General features: G+C 36.8%; 1 protein-coding gene across 3 annotated transcripts in view; it reads left to right on the top strand.

Moving 5' to 3' along the window:
- The window catches only part of C15H16orf87 (chromosome 15 C16orf87 homolog), a 41,309-nt gene that overhangs the window by 9,014 nt on the left and 10,773 nt on the right, over positions 1–21,522 (top strand). For 2 of the 3 annotated variants that reach the window (XM_074056074.1, XM_020171351.2), the window contains exon 3: positions 19,362–19,544. The exons of the other annotated variant lie outside the window; for it this stretch is intronic. In XM_074056074.1, the coding sequence (XP_073912175.1) occupies positions 19,362–19,544 (183 nt within the window). The remainder of the gene's footprint in view (positions 1–19,361; positions 19,545–21,522) is intronic. 3 annotated transcript variants of the gene reach the window in all.

Here is a 21,522-nt window from a genome sequence, read left to right as displayed (position 1 = left end):
GAGGGAGTGTACTCAGCTTCCAGAGGGTGATCCTACATGGTGAAGCTGGATCAGGGATGCACTCCCACATGAGAGAAGCTGGTTTGACTCGACTGTGGTAGATCCAAGGAGCAATCTCTGCTACTTTAACTGCGGTGGGAGTAGACAAAATAACAACAAAAGGGCCCCTCCAATGGGGTTTTCGTGGTTGGATATTTTATTTTATTTTATTTTTTATCCAAACAGTATATTTTTTTTTAATACTGAGTAGAATTACCTTGGCAACAATATACTGTTAGTATATATGTCCAAGAAAACTCATTGTTTAAAAAAGTTAAAACCATCATCTCTAAGTATCAAAGGACATGTTTAGAGCAGTAAAAATATTTTGTCTCTATTTAAGTAGAAGACTCTGTCTAAACATATGAGTTTGTGTCTAGAAGGACTTTAGTGCCAGATAGCCACACATGCATGAGAACCATTTCTTTAATCCTCTCGGCCTTGGTTATTTTTGAGAGGTCTGGCACCAGTGACTCCATTGGAACTTTGATGGCATTACCCCCTTTGTCTTCAAATTGCTTGTTTCTGAGCAGTCTCTTCTGAAGATCTGTCTTCCATCCAAGTATTAACAAGGCCTGACCCTGCTTAGCTTCTGAGATCAGATGAGATTGAGTACATTCAGGGTGGTATGGCCATAGACTGAAGACCTTTCTTAATTGGTTGCTTTTTCCTGGATTTTGTTTGCGGAGGAGGATAATGAACAGATCAGGTGGGAGTCAGTGCCAGGTAGACCCTTTTGGCCAAATTAAAGCAACAAGGAGGCTTAGAAGGAGTGGCTCTTAAGCAGTAGGCTTCTAGACAAAATCTAACAAAAGCAGATGTCTAAAAAAGCTAACCTGGTTGACACACAAATAGTTATTAGAGTCATTTTTCTACGGACTTGATTATAAATGCCCCAGAATGATGAGAACTATAATGACAAAAACTTAAGAGTCATGGTTAAAATTTTGATGGACAATTTAGCAACTAGCAGAACAGTATATCAGTGCCATTAACCTTTTGTTACTGTGTTTATCTAAATTTTGTATTTTTGAAGGCTTGAAAAACATAAATATATTTAATACATTGGAACCAGCAACAGCATCACAGCTCTATAGAGGTTTTATATATATATATATATATATATATATATATATATATATTAGTTTAGTTGTTGCTCTTGAAGTAAAACCTTAAATTTTTTCATCAGTTTGGGGAAAGAACAGTAAACGCAGATAGCCCAGTCACAGACACATATAGGGTACCAACTGTATTAGAATCACCCAAGGCAGCAGTTGTTTAACCATGAGGTCATCTAGAAAGTTTTACATAAACTGTTAGGAAATAAGAGGCAGGGAAGAGGCAGAGAGATGTCTCAAACATAAGTACAGGGTTTATTGTTTAAGTAGGAGCCCTGTGGAGAGAGTCCCCAGCAAGAGAGCTAGAACCCATTACCATACACAGGCTTGGACTAGATAAAGGGGGCTAGTGGAAAAGTACCAGGAAGGTCACTAAGGGATATTATTGCTGGGCAACCAAGAAAGATAAGTTGTAGTTAGGTCACTGCCCAACTGTCCTTGGCTTTCATCCAGGGAGATAAAGGTAAGCTATCTGTAAGTGGCTATCCTCATTGTTAACCCTAACATAAACCAACTCTTAAGTGAACATGACTTAGTTACCTTAGTAGTCAAAACCCTGACAAAAATCACCAGAGAGCACAGGTAAATATGGGGACTAAGTGTCGAGTTAGGAAACATAGTGGCCAAGAATCATAGCTCAGATGTTGATAGGGGATCACATCCAGATTGTTGACATTAACATATGGCTCATGACTTACAGCAGGATCCCACCAACCTATAGTTAATGGAGCCCCTCTAAAATAATAGGCCCAATCTGGTCATCCCAGGCCAAAATTTCCCTCTGTCCAAAATGTGGAAGGAGTAGGACTAACATCTCTACTTTGTTGAGTCCAATAAAAACTGGAGGACTTGACTCTTAGTGTAGTCCTCCTTTTGAGTTTACATAAGTAAATCTGTCTTAACCCTCATATCAGCGCTGCCTCTTGTTTTTTTGTGTTTTAATAAACTCTTGTTGTCTTGCCAGATTTGTGGATTAACCTGTTGCACCAAAAATTCCTGACAGTTATCTCAATAAAACAAAAGCCATTTTAAGACAATTTTTTGTAAATGTTATCAAGAACAATACAATATTTTAAAGATAGCCTTGTTGTTATGAGCTTAGAGAAATGTTTTAGTTTAACATTAGTACATTAAATTTTGACCTTACAAAACCTTTAATGTAACTGTTAGATTTTAGTCAACTTAATCACTTACATAAGCATATATAAGATCCATCTTTTCATGACAACTTATTTTGTATCTTTGTGACAACTTAATATGTACCCTGGGGGAGCTTTATCCTTTCTTGTTTTTTTGAGACAATTTTGAGGACAAACCTTTTATTTTTTTTTATATAACCTTCTTTTAAAAATCCAAAAGTATTTTTACCTTTTATTTTTAAAGACTATATCCTTAATACTTTTTAAACATTTTTGTTATTTGTTGAAAATAACTCATAAAATCTTTTAACTTAGAGCCTTGTTTTGTATGACAAAGCAAGAAAGAAAGCAATCTTGAAATTATTTTTGTATAAAAGCAATTTATAGACACCCCATTTGTTAATAGACCCATGTGTTATAAGAGAGAGTTAAATTCCAGATTGTATTTATGAAAGAATGAAACATGTGAAGGTCATTTCTTTAACTACCCAAATTCCAGGATTGCTGCTGCAGGCTGTCACTCCCCTTTTCTTTTTTCTTTTTTTTTTTTCCTGGCCTAATCCAGAAAAAATCTCATCTTAGTGAGATCTGATTGAAGTAAGTTTGATAACCTGTTTTCTTAAAAGTGGAATAGAACTGAGTAATCATTTTTCCATTGACTCTATAATAAGAACTGTTCTCACATATGTACATGGAAGCAAAACTAGGAATCTCCCTATATAGCTATCCTTACCTCAACTAGCAAAAACCCCTGGTCCTCTTTATTAATGTTTATACTCTCTCTTCAAAAAAATTAGAGACAAGGGCAAAACAGTATCTGCTTGGAAGTGAGGGGGTGGGGGAAAAAGGAGGGGGCGGGGGGGGAAGGAGGGAGTAATGATGACATAATCATTGTATGCACATATGAATAAAGGAAATTAAAAAGAACTGTTCTCAAGATGTTTACATATTTATGTGTAAAAAGCCTAAACAGTTTATAACAGAGATCTTTATAATAAATACCCCGGGTTTTTTTTTTTTTGTTACCTTGAGTATCATATTAACCTTACAGCAGCAGTTTAAGAACCATTTTGAAGACGCTTACACATACATGCATACTGTGAGCACACCATTAGATGGTTGCATAATCTGATCAGCCATTAGCAAGGGAAACATAAGCATCTCATGACTTTCTCAATATCAGACCAAGCTTACTGCACCATTCTTTGGAACAGTTTTGTTTTGTTTTTACCAGCAACAGTCAAAGTTGCTCTTTTTTTCACCCTTTTAAGTAGGTTCTCCCTGTTTATGTTCTCTAGAAGTGAAGATACCAGCAAGTTCAGTATTTGTGGCATATTTTAATAATCCTAAATTGTTTTCTGTTTACTTTTAAGACGTAAAAACTCAACTGAAGGAGTGTATTAAACCTTTCATCCTTTTATGTCCCCAAACATTTTATAACATTTTATCTTTTCTCTCTCTCTTCCCTCTCCTTTCTCTCTGCAGAAAGGAGAAGACCTCATCCCAATTTTATTTCTATTCCTCCATTTCCTCCTCTCTATATTCACAACCCTTCTGCAACATTCCTTTTCTTTTAAGTCAGACCAGATCTTATGTATCAGGGCAACTCCATCCTTCATGTGCTAATTTTTGTAAGAGCTCAGTTAGTGCTGAGTCTCACTCCTCCTTCAGGATGCTCATTTTAGGTGAAGATGCGCAAACTGGGGCACCAAAGCTATCCATCAAGACTGGAAGACTCTGATTCCTCCTCAGTCCACTGAATAAATTGCCACCTGAATTTAAATAAACAAGAGAGTCTGGTTTTTGAAGACCAATTTCAGCCTCTTTGCTTTTCCCATTCTCCTAGGTGTTAGATGTTTTTTTACAATTACTCTGTAATCTTCATTAACCATAGTTTTATGTAGTGACCTTTTTGGGGCCATCCTACACCAAGAGCAGGCCAGTCTATTTCACAAAGAACCTTGAGTTTGTTAGGAGTCGAGTTAACTCCATAATCTTCATTAAATCCCTTTTTAAAGTTTTTAACCATACAGTCCAAGGGAATGTTTTTACTCTAATTTCCACCTATCTCTTTCCATTTCCAGATGGCAGGACAGACACAGAGGGGAAAGGGTTTTGGAAAAGCACTCACTTTCTTCTTCTGTTCCCTTCGCTGGGACTTAGGCAACTCTTTGACCTTAGTGAGTCCATATAAACCCCAGACCATAGGGTCACCCTTGACCTTATGAGTTCACCACAGAACTGAGGATTGGGACTCCTCACTCACTTCGCAGCTGGACTGCGTCTCAGGCTCGCATTTTCATATACTCTTACACAGCACAATACTTCCACCCTGCTCCCTAAACCTGAGAGACACCGCTTCACCTCAACAGGTGGTTACTAGCAGTTTCTGGGAGGTGATCAATCTCCCTTTCTGCCTCCTGAGTCAGACCTGAATTTGAACCCAGGTTCTTACAGTACAAAGAGCATTGCTCCTAAGTTGGTTCCTGCGCCTCAGTGGGTTCCATTCTGCATTTGAGGCCTTCACCCTGACTCACCGGGAGGACAAATTCCCCCCTCCGGATCAAGCCGTCCATTGGCACCTGGTGGGATCTCCTCCCAGTGATCTGGGGGATGCACCCCAGTGACAAGGGAAGTAATAACTCATCATCTCCCATAATCCCAGATGAGCCCCCAAGTAATGTTGTGGGAAATTATGAGCTGAGATATGAGTCTCTGAGGCAGATTAGCAGAAAGCATCGTTTATTGTGCTGACACAGACCCAGCAGACTTGTGTCCAAAGGCTGAGCCCCGAGAACCAAGGGGTCTCACCTTATATACCCTTGCAAGCAGGTTACTGAAGCAAAAAGCAAAGCTCAGCCCACATATGGCTGCATGTGACTCCATTGGCTATTTCATTTCCCCAGTGCTATGTGACCATCATGTTTCAGTTCTTTAAATTTTATCTTGTTCGATGAAATTTCTTAAAGATAAGATTTACCTTAGACAATCTATACCATGTAGGAAATTTTAAAAGTATATTCAAAGCAAAATCAACACATGGGCTATTTATTGTACATATTTGTTTGGCATAGCATAATAATTTAATTCATGTAGGTAATGTATAATGACCAAATTAAGGTCATTTCCATCGTCTCAAACATTTATCATTTCCATGTGTTGGGAACCTTCATACTCCTGCTTATTTTGAGATATGTTGTAAATTGGTGTAGACTACAGTTACCCTTCTATAATTCTTCCTACCAACCATATTTTGGTACCTATTACTATTTAACCTTTTTCTATGCCCCCTCCTCCTTGCCCTTCCTGGTGACCTTCTTAATGAACACTGTTCTACTCCTTTCTTATGAATAAGTTGACTTTTTTAGCTTTCACATATAAGTAACAACATGTGGTATCATCTTTATGAGCCTGACTTACTTCAGTTAATGTGATCTCCTCCAGTTCCATCTACATTGCTGCAAGTGACAGGATTTTATTCTTTGTAATGACTAAATTATATTCCATTGCCTATCCTAAATTGATAATTTATTCATCCATTCATGGACACTTGGGTTGATTCCAAGATACTGATTATCAATAGTGCTACAATAAACAAGAGAATGCAAGTATCTCTTTAATATGTTAATTCACGTGAATATATGTCCAATAATGGATTTGCTGGATCCGAGCAAAATATGGTACAGTATGATACAATTCTGTTTTGTTTTGGGGGGTTTTTGGTTGTACTGGAGTTTGAACTCAGGGCATTGTGCTTGCTAAGCAGGTGCTCTACCACTTCGGCCTTTTTTTGCTTTAGCTTTTTGGATAGGGTCTTACATTTTTGCCTGGGTCCTTAATCCTCCTACCTACAGCATAGGCATTCACCATCACCCCTCCTTGTTTGAGATGGAGGTCTTGCTAACTTCCCCAGGCTAGCCTGGAACCACAATATTCCTTTGTAGCTTCTCAAGTAGCTGGGAATGAGCCACACCTCCAACCCTAGTTTTAGTTTTTTTGAGAAAACTCCATAGTGGCCAGTTTAATTTATATCTCACCAACAGTATGTGAGTTCTTTACATCCTCACCAGCATTTGTTACTTTTTGTCTTTTTGATAACAGCCATTCTAACTTGGGGTGAGATGGTATCTCATTTTTATTTGCATTTCCCTGATGATTTGTGATATTGAGCATTTTTATATACTTCTGGCCATGTTATGTGTTCATTTGAGAAATGCCTACTCAGATCATTTGCCTGTTTTTAAAACTCAGATTTGTTTTCTTGCTGTTGAGTTTTTATGATTTTTGATACTAATCTCTTGTTCAATAGTTTGTAAATATTTTATTACATTCAGCAACTTGTCTTTTCACTTTGTTGATTTCCATTGCTGTGCAGCAGTGTCGTAGTTTGATATAATCCCATTTGCCTATTTTTGCTTTTGTTGCCTATGCTATTGGGGGTCTTATTAAAAAAATCAGTTGGGCACAGTGGCTCACACCTGTAATCCTAAACACAGATTAGGAGGATTGTAGGTTGAAAAGGGGAGCAAGACCACATCTCAACAAGCTGACCTGCAGTGGTGTCTCATTCCTGTCATGAGAGCTGTGCCAGAGTTAAAAGTGGAGTGATCATTGTCCACTCCCACCTCTGCCAAAGGCAAGATCTTAACTGAAAAATAAAAGCCGAAAAAGGCTGGAGGTGTGGCTCAAGTGGTAGAGGCAAGCACAAGGATACAATGTCTTGCATTGTTTCTCCTGTTGCTTTCTTTTAGTAGTTTCATAGTATCAGGTCTTTGATCTAATTTTTGTATATGGTGAGAGGTAGGGATCTAGTTTCATTCTTTTGCACACGTATGGCCCCAGTTTTCCCAACACTACTTACTGAAAATACTATCCTTCCATTTACATTCTTGGGCACCTTTTTTGAAAATTGGATTTTTTTGGATTAATTTCTGGGTTCTTTATTCTGTTTCCTTACTCTGTTACTTCTGTGCCAGTATCATGCTGTTTTGGTTACTATATTTTTATAGTATATTTTAAAGTCAGATGTGGTGATACTGTTAACAGCTCTGGTACAGTCTGTGATCAGTAGACTTCCAAATTCTTTGTCCTGTGTGGAAGAATCCATGACAGGACACATGGGTATAAATGGAGTTTATTAAAAGTTAGGGAAGGAAAAACAAAGTGGAGCATGGTGGGGCCCAGATGGAATCTGGAGGCCAAGAGAAGGTGCTTCTGCTCTTCAGGTGCTTTTAAAAACTATAATCACCTATGGGAATGGGAGAACCAGGTGATTGCCATCCAATAATCAACGAGTGGGAAAGGACATGGGCAGTTCTGACCCAGTGAGGGAGTTTCCTGAGCCAAAGCATGGTTAATATAAAATGTAGAACTTTTCTATGAGTCCTGAACTTTCCCTAATTTTAGCCTACCTCAATACCTTTAGCTTCATTCCCTTTACTCAGCATTACTTTGGCTATTCAGGCTGTTTTGTGGTTCCCATGAATTTCATGGGGTCCCCCCCCCTACTTTTTCTATTGTGATGAACAATGCCATTGGTATTTTGATGGGGATTGCATTTAACCTGTAGATCACTTTGGGTGATAAGGCTATTTTAACAACATTAATTCTTCTAATCCATGAATTTGGAATGATTTTTTTCATATTTTTGTGTGTGTCCTTTTCAGTTTTTTGAAGTGCGTTACAATTTTCATAGCAGAGCTCTTTCTCTTCCTCAGTTAAATCTGTTCCTATTAAATTTATAATTTTTTAAAGATTTTGTAGCAATTATGAATGGGATTGCTTTCTTGATTTTTTTTTTTTAGCAAGTTTGTTACTGGTATATAAAAATGCTGCTGTTTTTGTTTGTCAATTTTGTATCCTACAACTTTATTGAATTTGCTTATCAGTTCTAACAGTTTTTTAGTGGTGTTTTTCTATATATAAAATCATCTGCACACAAGGATAATTTGATTTCCTCTTTTCCAATTTGGATGCCCTTTCTTTCTTTTGTCTAATTGTTCTTGCTAAGACTTTAATACTATGTTGAACAAGAGTTATTTCCAGATATTCTTATTTTATTCCAGGTCTTAGAGGAAACACACTTTCTTTTTCTCATTCAATATGATATTGACTGTAAGTTTGTCATATATAGTTTTTATTGTGTTGAGGTGTGTTCCTTCTATACCTTGTTTGCTGAGTTTTTATGTTGAAAGAATGTAAATGAGAATAGTCTAATTTGCAGGCCATTACAGTTTATCAAGTGCTTAATGACTACTGCAAGTAGGATCTAGAACATTTGTTATAAGTCAGTTAAGAGAGTTTATAGAAGAAATGAAAATTGTTAATATGTATCTTCACTAATAATCAGGGAATTGCAGTTGAAATGAAATGTCATTCTTTCTGAATTTTTAAGTACTTTTGTGAATATGGCAGAATGGGTACTGTAATACTGTTGGTGACATAACTTGGCAAAGCTTTTTTGAAGAGCAATCCAAAGTAGTTTGTTAGCTAAGTGTAGTGGTATACCCCTATAATCTCAACTACTCAGGAGGCAGAGGCAGGAGAGAGTTTGAGGCCAGCCCAGTCCGCACAAAGTTAGTGAGACCCTGTGAAAACAAAATGCAGGTTCAAGTGGTAGAGTGCTTGCCTACCATGGGTGAGGCCCTAGGGTCAGTCTCCAGTACTGCAATAAATAAACTAGTTATTAAAAAGTTTTAAATGCACCTAACCTTGAATCTAGAATTCTCTGTGAATAGGTATGTAACTTAGAGAATCTAATTGTTTGAATACACAAAATATTTGGTAGGATTTTCAAGGCAACACAAATAAGTTTTTAGTAAACCAGATGCCACAGTATGAGAATGCTTGAATAAAATAGGGCATATCTTTTTAGGGAGCAGTATGTAATAATTAGAAAGAATGATACAGATTTTTGTGTAGACATGGAAGTCTCTAAAATAATTTAAGAGAAAAAGGGAATTAAAAATACTTGTGGTGTAGACGCATTTTTTTTTAAGTGTCTGCACAATAATGTGTGCGTGTGTGTGTGTATAGTGCTTGGGATGGAACCAGGGCTTTGAACCTGCTATGGAAGTGCTTTCCCATTGAGTTATACCCAAGCCCTACAAAATACTTTTTACAGGTAAGGGCTACTTATTTATTTATTTTTGGTCCTGGGGTGGAACCCAGGACCTTGAGCATGCTAGGCAAACCCTGTATCATGCTTTTTGTTGTTGTTGTTGTTCTTGAGAACCTAGGGCCTCATGCATGCTAGGTAAATGCAAGTTTAAAGTTAAAATTAATTTTGGTGAGAGGAGCATTTGAGTGTTATTTTATAAATATAACTGTTAAGAAATGCTTTTTTTTTTTTTTACAAGAACCTAGAACTTCAGGCAATTATTATTCTTCAACACCTTTCCAAGGAGTTTATTGGATTTTTTTTTGTATTGAAATAGAGATGAGTTTTTAAAAGTAGTGTTTTTGTTCATTTAGGATTTCATTTCTAAATTGAATGGTTGACTGAGAGTTTAAAAAGTAGCTTTGAGCCAAGTGTCAGTGGCTCTCGTCTATAATCCTAGCTACTTGGAAGGCTGAGATTGAGAGGATCATGCTTCAAGGTCAGCCCGAGCAAATAGTTTGTGAGACTCCATCCCAAAATAACCAGAGAAAAATGGAGTGAGGTGTAGCTCAAGTGGTAGAGCACCTGCTTTGCAAATGTGAAGCCCTGTGTTCAAATCCCAGTCCCACCCACCCCCCCCCAAAAAAAAAGTAGCTTTGAAGGCCAGAGGGTGTATATCAGTGATAGAGTACTTGCTCTGGGTTTAGTCCCCAACACCACCAAAAAAATGTAAAGCATCCTTGAAATTAAAATTGCCAATTTGGTTTTTTGAGACAGGTTCTTGCCTGTGTAACTCAAAATGACCTCAGCTCCCAAGTACTGGGATTACGGCCATAAGCCACCACTCCCAGTACCAGAGAAATTTCTTTAAAAGGTATTAAAGGAAGCATCATATTTCTTAGAATTGTGACTATCTGTACTGTGGACCAAAGAGCTAGTTACTAGTTATTTCATCAAATGTTTGGTTAACTATGAATATTAAGAGAAGTATTAATTAACTAAGATTGTCCTACATCTTTTAATTTGGTTTTCCAGATGGGAGTTCTCAGTGGTTTATCAGGGGTCCCAGTTTGCATTTAATAACGGTGGTCATACATTTTTCCTTTCTAAAATTTTAATTATAAGACCTATAGAATAAAAGTAAACTAAGGAGCTACGCATCGATTATAGACTCTAAAGTTGAAGAGAAAGATTTAAGACCAGTTAAAACTTGGAATTTCCTATTAGTATTTTACTATTGTCTATAGGTATATGCTTTAGGGTAAGCTTAGTCCAATAAATAATCTCCCCATTTTTTATTGCTAGAAGGAAAATGATTAAGTCTAAACTCACTTTTCAAATTATTCTTTAAGGTAATTTAGTAGGCAGTGATTGATAGGTAAGCAAAGAAGTCTAAAAATGATAGATTTACTTTAGTTTTCTTTTAAAAAAATGGAGATTCCAGTACTTGGGACACTTAGGAGGATTGCAAGTTTGAGGCCAACCTGGGCACGTGGCAAGTTCTGCGTCAGCCGGTACTGCATAGTGAGGGCCCTATCTCAAAAATAATCAAAACAAAACAAAAAAGAGACTGTTTTAGGTCACATACTTTTGTCACAACAGGTGCACATTGTTGTACTAGAGTTTCTTTCCATAGTGCCCACAAGATAATTCCATTCTTCTATATGGGTGTGGGTGGGTGTGTGTGTGTGTGTGTTTAACCCATGTGTTTTTAGTTCTAAAACAAAGTTCTCAGAAATTGTTTCCTACCTGGAAAAACATTTTAAGAAAAGACATGTGACAGTATACTTCCTATCTTCTATTGTGGAAAATGTCTTTATTTTGCATTCACATTTTAGTGTTATTCTCGTTCATCCTTGGCACCCGGGACAGGGATATAGCTCAGTGGTAGAATACTCACCTAGCATGTGTAAAGCCATGGATTTTATTCTCAGCACCAAAAAAAAAAAAAAAAAAAAAGTGCCTTTCCACCTGAAAGCTCAAGTTTTTCCACTTAGGGCATTTTTAAATCATTATTTCCTTTTCCTTGTTCTCTTTTCTTGTTATTTTTTCATGCTTACTTGATAATATATCAGGATTACAGACCACAGATATTAACACTGTATTGGACAGAGAATTTACTTTTACTGTTTAGTGAAGAAGGTAACTTTTATACCTACAGGCATTCCAAGCAGAAAGAAGAGGGAAGAGTAGAAGAATGTCAGGGACATGTCAATCCCATGGAAAAAAATATTTCTGGCAACCTTAAGCACTTACATGTCAACAGTCTGAGCTAGATTTCTTGGCCACCTTGCCAAGAAGGAGAGTCTTAAGAAATATATAGTACATAATTAGCATTTCTGTCCTAGATATGTTGCAGATTTTTTTTGGATCTTCATTTCTCTTTACTTTCTGTTGCATACTTTTGTCTTCTTGCTTTGTTCTAGGAAATTTTTATTTCCCTTTCTAGATTTTTCATTGTCATTAGGCATGTTTGTTATTTAGCTTATTTTTAGCACTTTATCTCATTTTCTAATTTTTTTTTCAACTTTTATTGTGGTAAAGTATACATAACATAAAATTACGTATTTTAACCATTTTTAGTGTATACTTCAGTTGCATTAAGTGTGTATTCATATTGTATTCTTAACCATATCCACCATCTACCTCCCACACTGTTCTCAAACTGTAATCCATGCAACAGTAATTCCCCATTTTGTCTCCTCGCTTTTCTCAATCATCACTCTGCTTTTTTTGTGTGTCTTTGAATTTGATTATTCTACCTCATATAAATGCAATACAATATTTGTCCTATAGTGTTTGGCTTATTTAACTTAGCACAGTGTCTTAGAGGTTCATCCTTTATTTTATTAAGGTTTGTTGAACATGCATAAGTTCCCTTTTTAAGGTTAAAGAATACTACATTGTATGTGTACACCACATTTTGTTTATTCAGTCATTCATCCGTAGACATTTAAGTTGCTTTCATCTTCTGGCTACTGTGAATAGTGCTGTGAATATGGGTATATGCATATGCGTTCAAGCCCCTGTTTTCATTTCTTTCAGCTATGTACCCAGAAATGGAATTGCTGAATGATACAGTAGTTGTGCTCTTAATTTTTTTAGGAATCCCCATACCATTATCCACAGCAGCACACCATTTTACATTCTGCCAGCAGTGCCTAAAAGTTCTACTTTCTCCATATCCTCATCAACACTTATTTTTCTTAAATAATACCCTAATAACCATGAAGAAGTATCTTGGTATAGTTTTGAATTGCATTTTTCTTTTGATTAGTGATGTGGCACAGTGCTTATTGGCCATTTGTGTATCTTTGGAAAAATACTCAAATCTTTGTCCGTTCTTGAATTGGGTTGTTTTGGTTTTTTGTTCTTGAGTTGTAGGATTTTTTTTTTTTTTTTTGTATGGGGTTTGAACTTAGAGCCTGGTGTTCTTTATATTTCTGGATCTTAATCCTTTATCTGATAATGATTTACAGATATTTTCTCCCATCCCATTTATTGGGTTTTCACTCTGTTGATTATGTCCTTTGAAGCACAAAAAAACCTTTTAATTTTGGTGAAGTCCAGTTTGTCTGTTTTTCCTTTTGTTTCTAATGACTTTGGTATCATATTCAAGAAATTATCACCAAAATATAATGTCACAAAGCTTTTCTATTTTTATAGTAAAATTTTAGCTCTTCTATTTAGGTCTTTTATCCATTTTGAATTAAATTTTGTGCATGGTGTAAGATAAAGGTCCAACTTCATTTTTATTGCTTGTGGATATGCAGTTTTCCCATCACAAATTATTGAAAATTCTTCCTTTCTTCATTGAATTGTCTTACAGAAGTATTGAAAGTAGTTTGACTGTATACATGAGTATTTTATTTCTGAGCTCTTTTTTTTTCCTTTTGTCTGTTTGTCTTTATGTCAGTACCACAATGTTTTGATTACTGTAGTTTTGTAGTAAATCTCAAAAATTAAAAAAAAAAAAGGAAATGTGAGATCTCTAACCTTAGTATTTTTCAGGTTTGATTCCATATAAATTTCAGGATGGAATTTTTATTTCTACAATAGAAATTTCTTAATCTCTTTTTAAGTGTTAGAAATTTCACTGAAGGTAACATTCCATGAGATCATACTCATATCAAATTGCAAAAAATTTGAAGCACAGAAACAGTAGTTTGAAACTTAACTGTTTGTGTTAGATTCCATCTTTCTTAATATGTCAAAACTATACTGGTTTTAATGATACAAAAAGTCTTTAGAAAGTCAAATTCGTTTGTGCTTGGTAAGAAACCTATGTCTTCATCCATTTAATGGGATCTATGTTAAGAGAACCCTGTCTTGGTTGTATGTTACCACACTACTCTTGTATTGGTTGATGATTCTCAATTCCCCATAGTGGACTGCCATCTTGGTATCTCAGATATACAGTCCATTTGACTCAAGCTGGCTGGGGGATAAATGTTCCTGCCAATGTCTACTATGCTGAATAGGCCCTTTGTTGTTCCTTCTGGGGAGTCATATTTCCTACATAAAACTTAGTTTTCCAAGGATTTCCTTTTCCCTCAAAGATAAAATTCTAACAGCCGGGCATCGATGGCTCACAGCTGTAATCCTAGCAACTCAGAAGGCAGAAATCAGGAGGATTGCGGTTCAGAGCCAGACCAGGCAAATAGTTCATAACACCCTGTCTCAAAAAAACCCTTCACAAAAAAGGGTTGGTGAAGTGGCTCAAGGTGTAGGCCCTGAGTGCAAGCCCCAGTATCGGAAAAATAAAGTAAAAGTCTAATGTACACCTGGGATAAGTGTACTTGTTCAGAACTATCAGCAACCAATTAATTTTAATCTTTTAAGTTACTGGGTCCAAGCACAGCTGCTGGCACCTTCTGGTCGTCCATCCACAGGGACCCTGAACCTTGGGAGGCTCCGCAGCTTCAGTGGAACTCTAGGAGTTCTCTGGAGGCTGGGCCTCTGACGCCAGCACTGCCTACCCTGCCTGGCCTTCATGGCCTCAGACCATCACCCTTGGCCATGACCAACCTATGGTGCTACTGCCTCTCCCAAGAAACCTAGTCTCCTTTCAGATCCTTCTGAGCATGTATATCAGAATGTTCCAATTTTTTTGTGTTTACTAGATCCTTCTCTCTCGTGCTTTTTATTTTCCTCAAATTGTTGACAGTTCTTAATTGCTTGTTTTTATGATATCTATAAATTGAAGGAATTGGCTTATCAGTGTAAATAACTTGCATGAATGTATCTTACAGTATTTTAAAAGACCTTTTTGGGTTTTGTTTTTTTCATACAGGGACTCACTATGTAATCCAGGCTGACCTCAAACTTGAGATTCTCCTGCCTCAGGCTCCCAGTGGTGGTATTACAGACATTTGCCACAAAGCCCAACTTAAAGTCTATTTTGATAACAGTTCTCTTTAGTGTATAATTGGGAGAAGTTTAGTGGCAGGTTTTAGGTGTACATTAGGTGAGCAGGCAGGACACTGATTAATATTATCCTTGCTATTGCCAAAGTAAGAAAGGATTTGTTGAGAGCAGAATGTGAAATCTATTACAATATTTCATTCTTAGGAAGAGTTGCATTTTTCTTTGTGTTAGGAAAGTTTGATATTTTCTTGCCCATTTCTCTATTTTCTGGGCTTTATTTTCTTATGTTAGTTTTTCTGCATACATAGGCCTACCTATTCCATAGCAGTCCTATAGCTTTTTCTGACCATCACCCATTGTCTGCCCCTCCTTATTGTACTTTTTTGTCCTGTCTTGGAAGGGCCTTTGGGACTCTCTTGGGAAAAACAACTCTTCTGTAGGAGCTATCACTTGTTCCTATTTTGGATTATGATCCTTCTATTCAGAACCATTGGCTTTTTAGATTGCTGAAGTTTTAAAATTTTGTATCAATAGTACCTTTTCCTTGTTTCCAGCACTAGATTTATTTTCCTTTTTCTCTCTCCCCTTTCCCATGTTTCCCCTCTTTTTCATGGGATTTCTTTTTTCTTTTTTTGGAGGGGGGGTCGGGAAATGCAGTTTGAACTCAGGTTCTCTTGCTTGCTAGGTAGACACTCTACCACTTGAACCATGCCCCCAGTCCTTTTCAGATAGGATCTAGTGCTTTTTGCCTGGGGACTGGCCTTCATTGGTGGTGCTCCTGATCACCTCCTGAGTAACTGGCTTGAGCCATTGCATCTGGCTTCCATGGAATTTCGAGATGATGGTGAAATAAACAAGTACTCAGACTGATTTTATTTATTCAGCAGTATTTAATATGTATAGTTAATGTTCTAGATTCTGTGAAAAAGATAGAGGAATCCCATATCATAAAGCTTATATAAGTGTGTTTATATGTTCCCTTTTGCGGGGGGGTCTGGTTTTAGGGTTTGAACTCAGGGCTTCTTGCTTGCTAGGCAAGTGTTGTACTGCTTGAGTCATGCCTCCAACCTTTTAGTTGTGGTTACTTTGGAGGGTCTTGCTTTTTGTCCAGGCCGGCCTTTAAGGAGATCTTCCTGAACAGGCCAGAAAATAGAGGGGAAAGCTACTGGGGCTCTCAGGTGGCCAGGTAACTTTTCTTTGTGGTAATTGTAAAATCTTAGCACTTACAGTCATAGATCCCTTTTCAATTGTAAATCCCCTACAGCTGTAGAATAGGAAGCCATGGAGACTTCTGCCCTTGGACCGAATGCATGTAATTAAAATACCTAAGAACTAGCTTAAGTGCATGCCCAGAGTGTGTCAAACATGTTTCTGTGGGATGTGCCACAGAGACCACCCAGATTCTTCCTGGTTTTTGTCCTTTAAATTTATAAAAGGCCCTTGAAACAAAGATATGCTTCTTCTACCTCACCTGGCCAGGGGTGAATCACAGCTTTCTCTATGATACATAACTTTCCTTCACTGTTAATAAACATTACTACATTTCCGTGTCATGCTTGGATTCTTTCCATGCAAGACAAAAGAACCTAGGCATCTTCTGTCTAGAGTTTCCCAGAGACTACCCATCTGGTAACATCCCTACTCTCACTGGGATGACAGGTGCCCACTACCACGCCCAGCTTTTTTCTGTTGAGAAGGAGACTTGCAAACTTCTTTTGCATGGACTTGGCTTAGAACTGTAATCCTCCTGATCTCAGCTTCCTGCTTAGTCTGGGGTGACAAGCTTGTGCCCCCTTGCCCAGCTGTTGGTTGAGATGGAGGTCTGAAATCACCATCTTCCTGATCATCAACTTCCCAAGTTCCTAGTATTACAGGCATCATAAAGCTTATATTTTGATGGGAGAGACATACTAAGCTTACAGGTAAATAACAGATTGTGGAAGAGTAAAATATTAGGAACTAAGTTGGACTGGGAAACTCAGAGGGAGTGGCCTATACATTGCTATTTGAAGGGGGAAAAGCCTGTCTCATAAAGAGCCTTGGGGAGAGAGCTCTAAGTGGAAGGATTAGCAAATACATAGACTCAGGCAGAGAGAGGACTTGTTTAAAAGAAAGGCATGTCTGTAGTGTAGTAAACACACTGGTTACATTGGAGATAACTGTAAATGTCAGATCTTGTGGTGACTTACTCTTTGGTAAACAATTTTTACTTTATTCTAAATACCAGTAGAAAACTAATAAAAAGCTTTTTATTATCAAAGGTAATGAAGGGGAGCTATGCAACTTGAGGGTTTTTTTTAAAGATAATATTGGGTATGTAGAGTGAGTTTGACTAGGAGAATTGAAGAGATTGTGGATAAATTTTGCAGAGTATCTATGGACTTTTGTGAAGTATAGAAGCAAGATGAGTTACAAATGACAGGCTATTTGACTTGTGTAAGTGGTTGGTGCTATTTACTAAATGATGAAGGTTGGAGGAGGAGCAGATGTGGGGGTGAGAATCAGTTACTTTTTGATACATTTGAAGTAGAAGGAATTCAAGTGATGAGTATAGTTTAGAGTAGAGATCAGGGCTGTGGTGTAAACTTTGGAGCCATCATAACAATAGTGTTTAATGCTATGGGTCTTTAAAGGTTAAAAGAAAAGGATGGGACAGGCCCTGGGCTTTCACATTAGAGACTGAGAAAGCCCCTGTGATGGTGGTGGTGGGAGGGATAGGGACACAGCAAAGCTAATAAAAGGAATGGCTGGTCAGATAGTAGGAAACCTGGAGCCTGAAAATCAAATGAAATAACTTCAAGGAATCTCCGGAGTAGTCATCTTTGTTGACTTTTTGAGCGATGGCCTAAAATGATACAAAAGTGAAGTGTATTGAGTTTGGTAACAGGTTTTCTTGTTCTTGATGTTGATTCTTCTTTGACCTGAGAACTATAAGTAGTGGAGAGAATTTAAGAGCAAATGGGAGGTGAGAAAGCACAGGCACCACTTCTAAGAATCTGGCTCTGAAGAGGTTTGTGGAGATGGATGGGAAGCTGGAGGAGCAAACCTAAATTCAGTGTTCAACTTTAACAGGCATACTGTTAAGGGTACCAGTGGAGACACTTGGGTGTAAAGGGAGTTTATTAAAAATTAGTGAAAGAAAATTCAAGAAGGAGCATGGTGGGGCCCAGGTGGAATCTGGAGGCCTAGAGAGCATGTTCCCCCCCTTCAGGTACTGTTAAAATTTACGCTAGTCTAGGGGAGGGGAGGAACCAGGTGATTCTCATTCAGTAATCAATGAGTGAGGAGGTGTATGGGGGGTTCCCGGCCAGGTGAGGGTGGTCTCCGGGCCATCCCTGGGCAACCTACATATGAATCCTGAACTTTTCCTACTTCTAGCCTGCCTCAGTACTGTATAAAGCCTTACCTATTCCTTTTTTTAAAACTTTGTTTTTTTGAGAAATTCTTAACCGCATACAACAGTATACTGTGACCAAACCCTGCCACACTCAGTCCCTGCCATTGAGTATTATTTTGAAGTAAATCACATATAATTTCAGTTATAAATATTTTCTAAAAGATAGACCTTTAAAAAGTGAAGTGTAGGCTAGTGCCGGTGGCTCGAATCTGTAATCCTAGCTACTTGAGAGACTGAGATTGGGAGGATCATGGTTTGAGGCTAGCCCCAGCAAAAGAAGGAAAAAGCGGTGCTGTGATTACAAACATACACACGAGCATGCCCAAACACTACCTACCTACCTACCTACCTTCTTTCCTTCCTTCCTTTTTTTCCTTTCTCTCTCTCTCTCTCTCTTTTTTTAAACAGTAACCCGTTATACTTTTTGTATATTCTTTCAATTGTTTCCTTTAGTTCTTGTGATATAAATTTTCCTATTTGTTTTGGCCTTTTACTTAGGTATTTGGGGGGATTCTCTTTGGTGCTTTTGAATTCACATATGTATTGAAGCAAGTTTTTTTTTTCTATACAGCATTTTTTTGTTTAGAAAGGGTGGATTCTTGAATTAATTAAATCACCATACTTAGTAAAGTTCCTCTATTGTTACTCTTTTATATAACAACATTGTCTTTATCAGTTATTATCTCATCTGTGCTTTAAGTGAAAACTATTCAGTTTTTTAGTGTTTTAAAAATATTTTCTATGGATGCTCTGTTTCATTTTTATTGTAACCTTAATATATTATGCCTAAGGTCAGTTTTGGTTTTGCATACTTGACATATTTCAGTCTATAATTCAGGTAGGTGGGAAGAAAGGAATGAAATTTTGTTTTCGTTTTCTAATATTTCACCATTTTAAACTTGGAAACAGGAGTTAAAAGGCAGATAGGTTGCTGTGGAATTGTTTGAAGTTGTAGGAGCTGAAATTTAAAGCTGACAAATGAAAAACTGTATTTTCCAGTATTCCACGTAGCTCATGTGTTATGTGAATGTTTGAGGTTTTTTTCCTGTATGGGTATGGGGACCATATATGGCTGTAGTTTTATAAAATATGCCAGGAAGCATACTCTAGTGCTATTTAGAAAGTAAAAGGAAGACAATGAGAACTTGGGCAAACAGTTCTTGCTAAGCCCTAAAACGTATCACTTTTATTCATCCATACAGAAAACAAGCATGAGGCCAAGAGGAGGCGAACAGAGAGAGTTAGGAGAGAGAAGATAAATTCTACAGTAAATAAAGATTTAGAGAACAGAAAGAGGTCTCGAAGTAACAGCCATTCAGATCATATCAGACGAGGAAGAGGAAGACCTAAAAGTGCATCTGCCAAAAAGCATGAGGAAGAAAGAGGTATGGATAAATCTTAGCAGCTTTTTTTCAAGTTTTAAAATGATCAGAGATTAATAATTAATAATTAATAAATAAGATAGTAGAGGCAGTGGACTCCTGAATTTAAAAATCACAGCTTGTATTTTAGTTTAAAAGCATTTCTTCTATGGTAGATGCTTTGTTTAAAAAAAAAAATCTCAATCTGAAATTCTTTTTGGAAACCTAAAAGCTTAAGTTAGGTAAAATACACTTTTCTATAAACTGACGTTAGTAGAGTTTAGATAAGTTTGTATATTCATCTTTGAGAAGCCTGTTAAAATGGTTGTACTTTTTTTTTTTTTTAAAGAAAAGTGGAAGTTGAGTTATTTCAAATTTCTTTACTCTTGAGTTTAAAAACTTTACTACTTAAAGTGTTCTTGGTATGCATTTTTAAATTGCTTTTTGGGAGATTTGTATACTCCCTACATAGAAGCAGCTTTTGCTTAGGTAGGTGAATTCTTGATTGAAAGTATATTTCTGTTTCTCCTTGTAGGTCTTCTCTTTACTTCTCATAAGTAGTATGTCTACCAGTAACTTGTTTTTAGCTGTTAACTACAACTTTAGCCTTTGAGTTGTTTCTTTGAATTACATGTCTTTAAAAAAATTGGGGGGCTGGATGAGTGGCTCAAGTGGTAGAACACTTACCTAGCAAGTGTGAAGCCCTGGGTTCAAACCCTAGTACAGCCAAAAAAAAAAAATGGAAATTTTCAACATGTAAAAGAGTAGGGAGAATATTATAATCACCCCCGATATGCCCATGAATGTCTTTTTAAAATTGAGACTTTCAAGGCAGTAATTACGGGGAAAAAAAGGGTAATTTCTCTTTATATTTCTTTAGAAACCTGTGAAAATGATTTCATCTTCAGTTAAATGTATTTATAATTTCATTATTTGAGAGTTATACTTTAGGCTTTTTTTCAGACATTTATTGTTAGGTATTCAAGTGCTTTCTATATAAATGTAAATTTCTACTATTTGAGACACTGAGAATTTTCTACCTGTTCATCATTTTTCTGTGCTTTGTGTGCTTTTATTTGAACAAAGTTAGTACTGCTGGACGAAAAAACTTCACTACTATAGTTGTCCCTAGATTTTTATCAAACTTAAAGATGTCTTAATAATGTGTGATTAGAAAAATAAGGCTTACTTATTATTATTTATTATTAACTGTATTCTGTGAATGCTGCAATTAGGTACTCCTAATTTCCTGGACAATTTTGCTGTTTTTCTCTTTCCTTCTATTATGCTTTTCCTGAGATTTGATTTATTAGCTTAATTTGAATGTGCTTTAGCAATGGGATCACCAGAAAAATCTATGTCAAAGGTATTTTAGAGGAAAACTGGGTAAAGAAAAGTCAACAGACATGAAAGAAATACTGCTTGGTCCAGAAAATAGAACATTCTTTTCATTCTTTTTAGTTGAAGTAAAGGGAATATAACAAAGTACAGAGAACAAATGCAGTGGTAAGAGGAAATGAGAAAACAGATAATGGTAGGTTTTGGGGTTTTTTTTCTTTGTTTTTGGTAAGGAAATGAGGTCTGAATTATGCTAGGACTTTATATGTGTAGGCTTATACTTTTATTTCATTATTACTTAAAAAAAGCATTTATTTGGCAGTAACTTTTTCTATAGTAAAAATTTTTTTTTCCCCTCTCTGTGATGCTGGGATTAAACCCAGGGCCTATACATGCTAGACAGGTGCTGTACCGCTGAGTTACATCCTTAGTTCAAGATAAATTCTTTGAATTTTATTTATATATTTATTTTGCGTTACTGGAGTTAGAACTCAGGGCTTACCCCTTGAGCAACTCCACCACTCTTTTTTTGATGGATTTTTTTGAGATAGGATCTCAAGAACTGTTTGCCTAGGCTGGCTTTGGACCTCAGTCCTCCTGATCTCTGCCTCCTAAGTAGCTAGGAATTCAGGCACGAGCCACCAGCACCCAGCTCTTTCAACTT

Source organism: Castor canadensis, chromosome 15 (genome assembly GCF_047511655.1).
Source record: "Castor canadensis chromosome 15, mCasCan1.hap1v2, whole genome shotgun sequence".
Taxonomy (NCBI): domain Eukaryota; kingdom Metazoa; phylum Chordata; class Mammalia; order Rodentia; family Castoridae; genus Castor; species Castor canadensis.
This window is presented reverse-complemented; position numbering and strand designations above follow the sequence as displayed.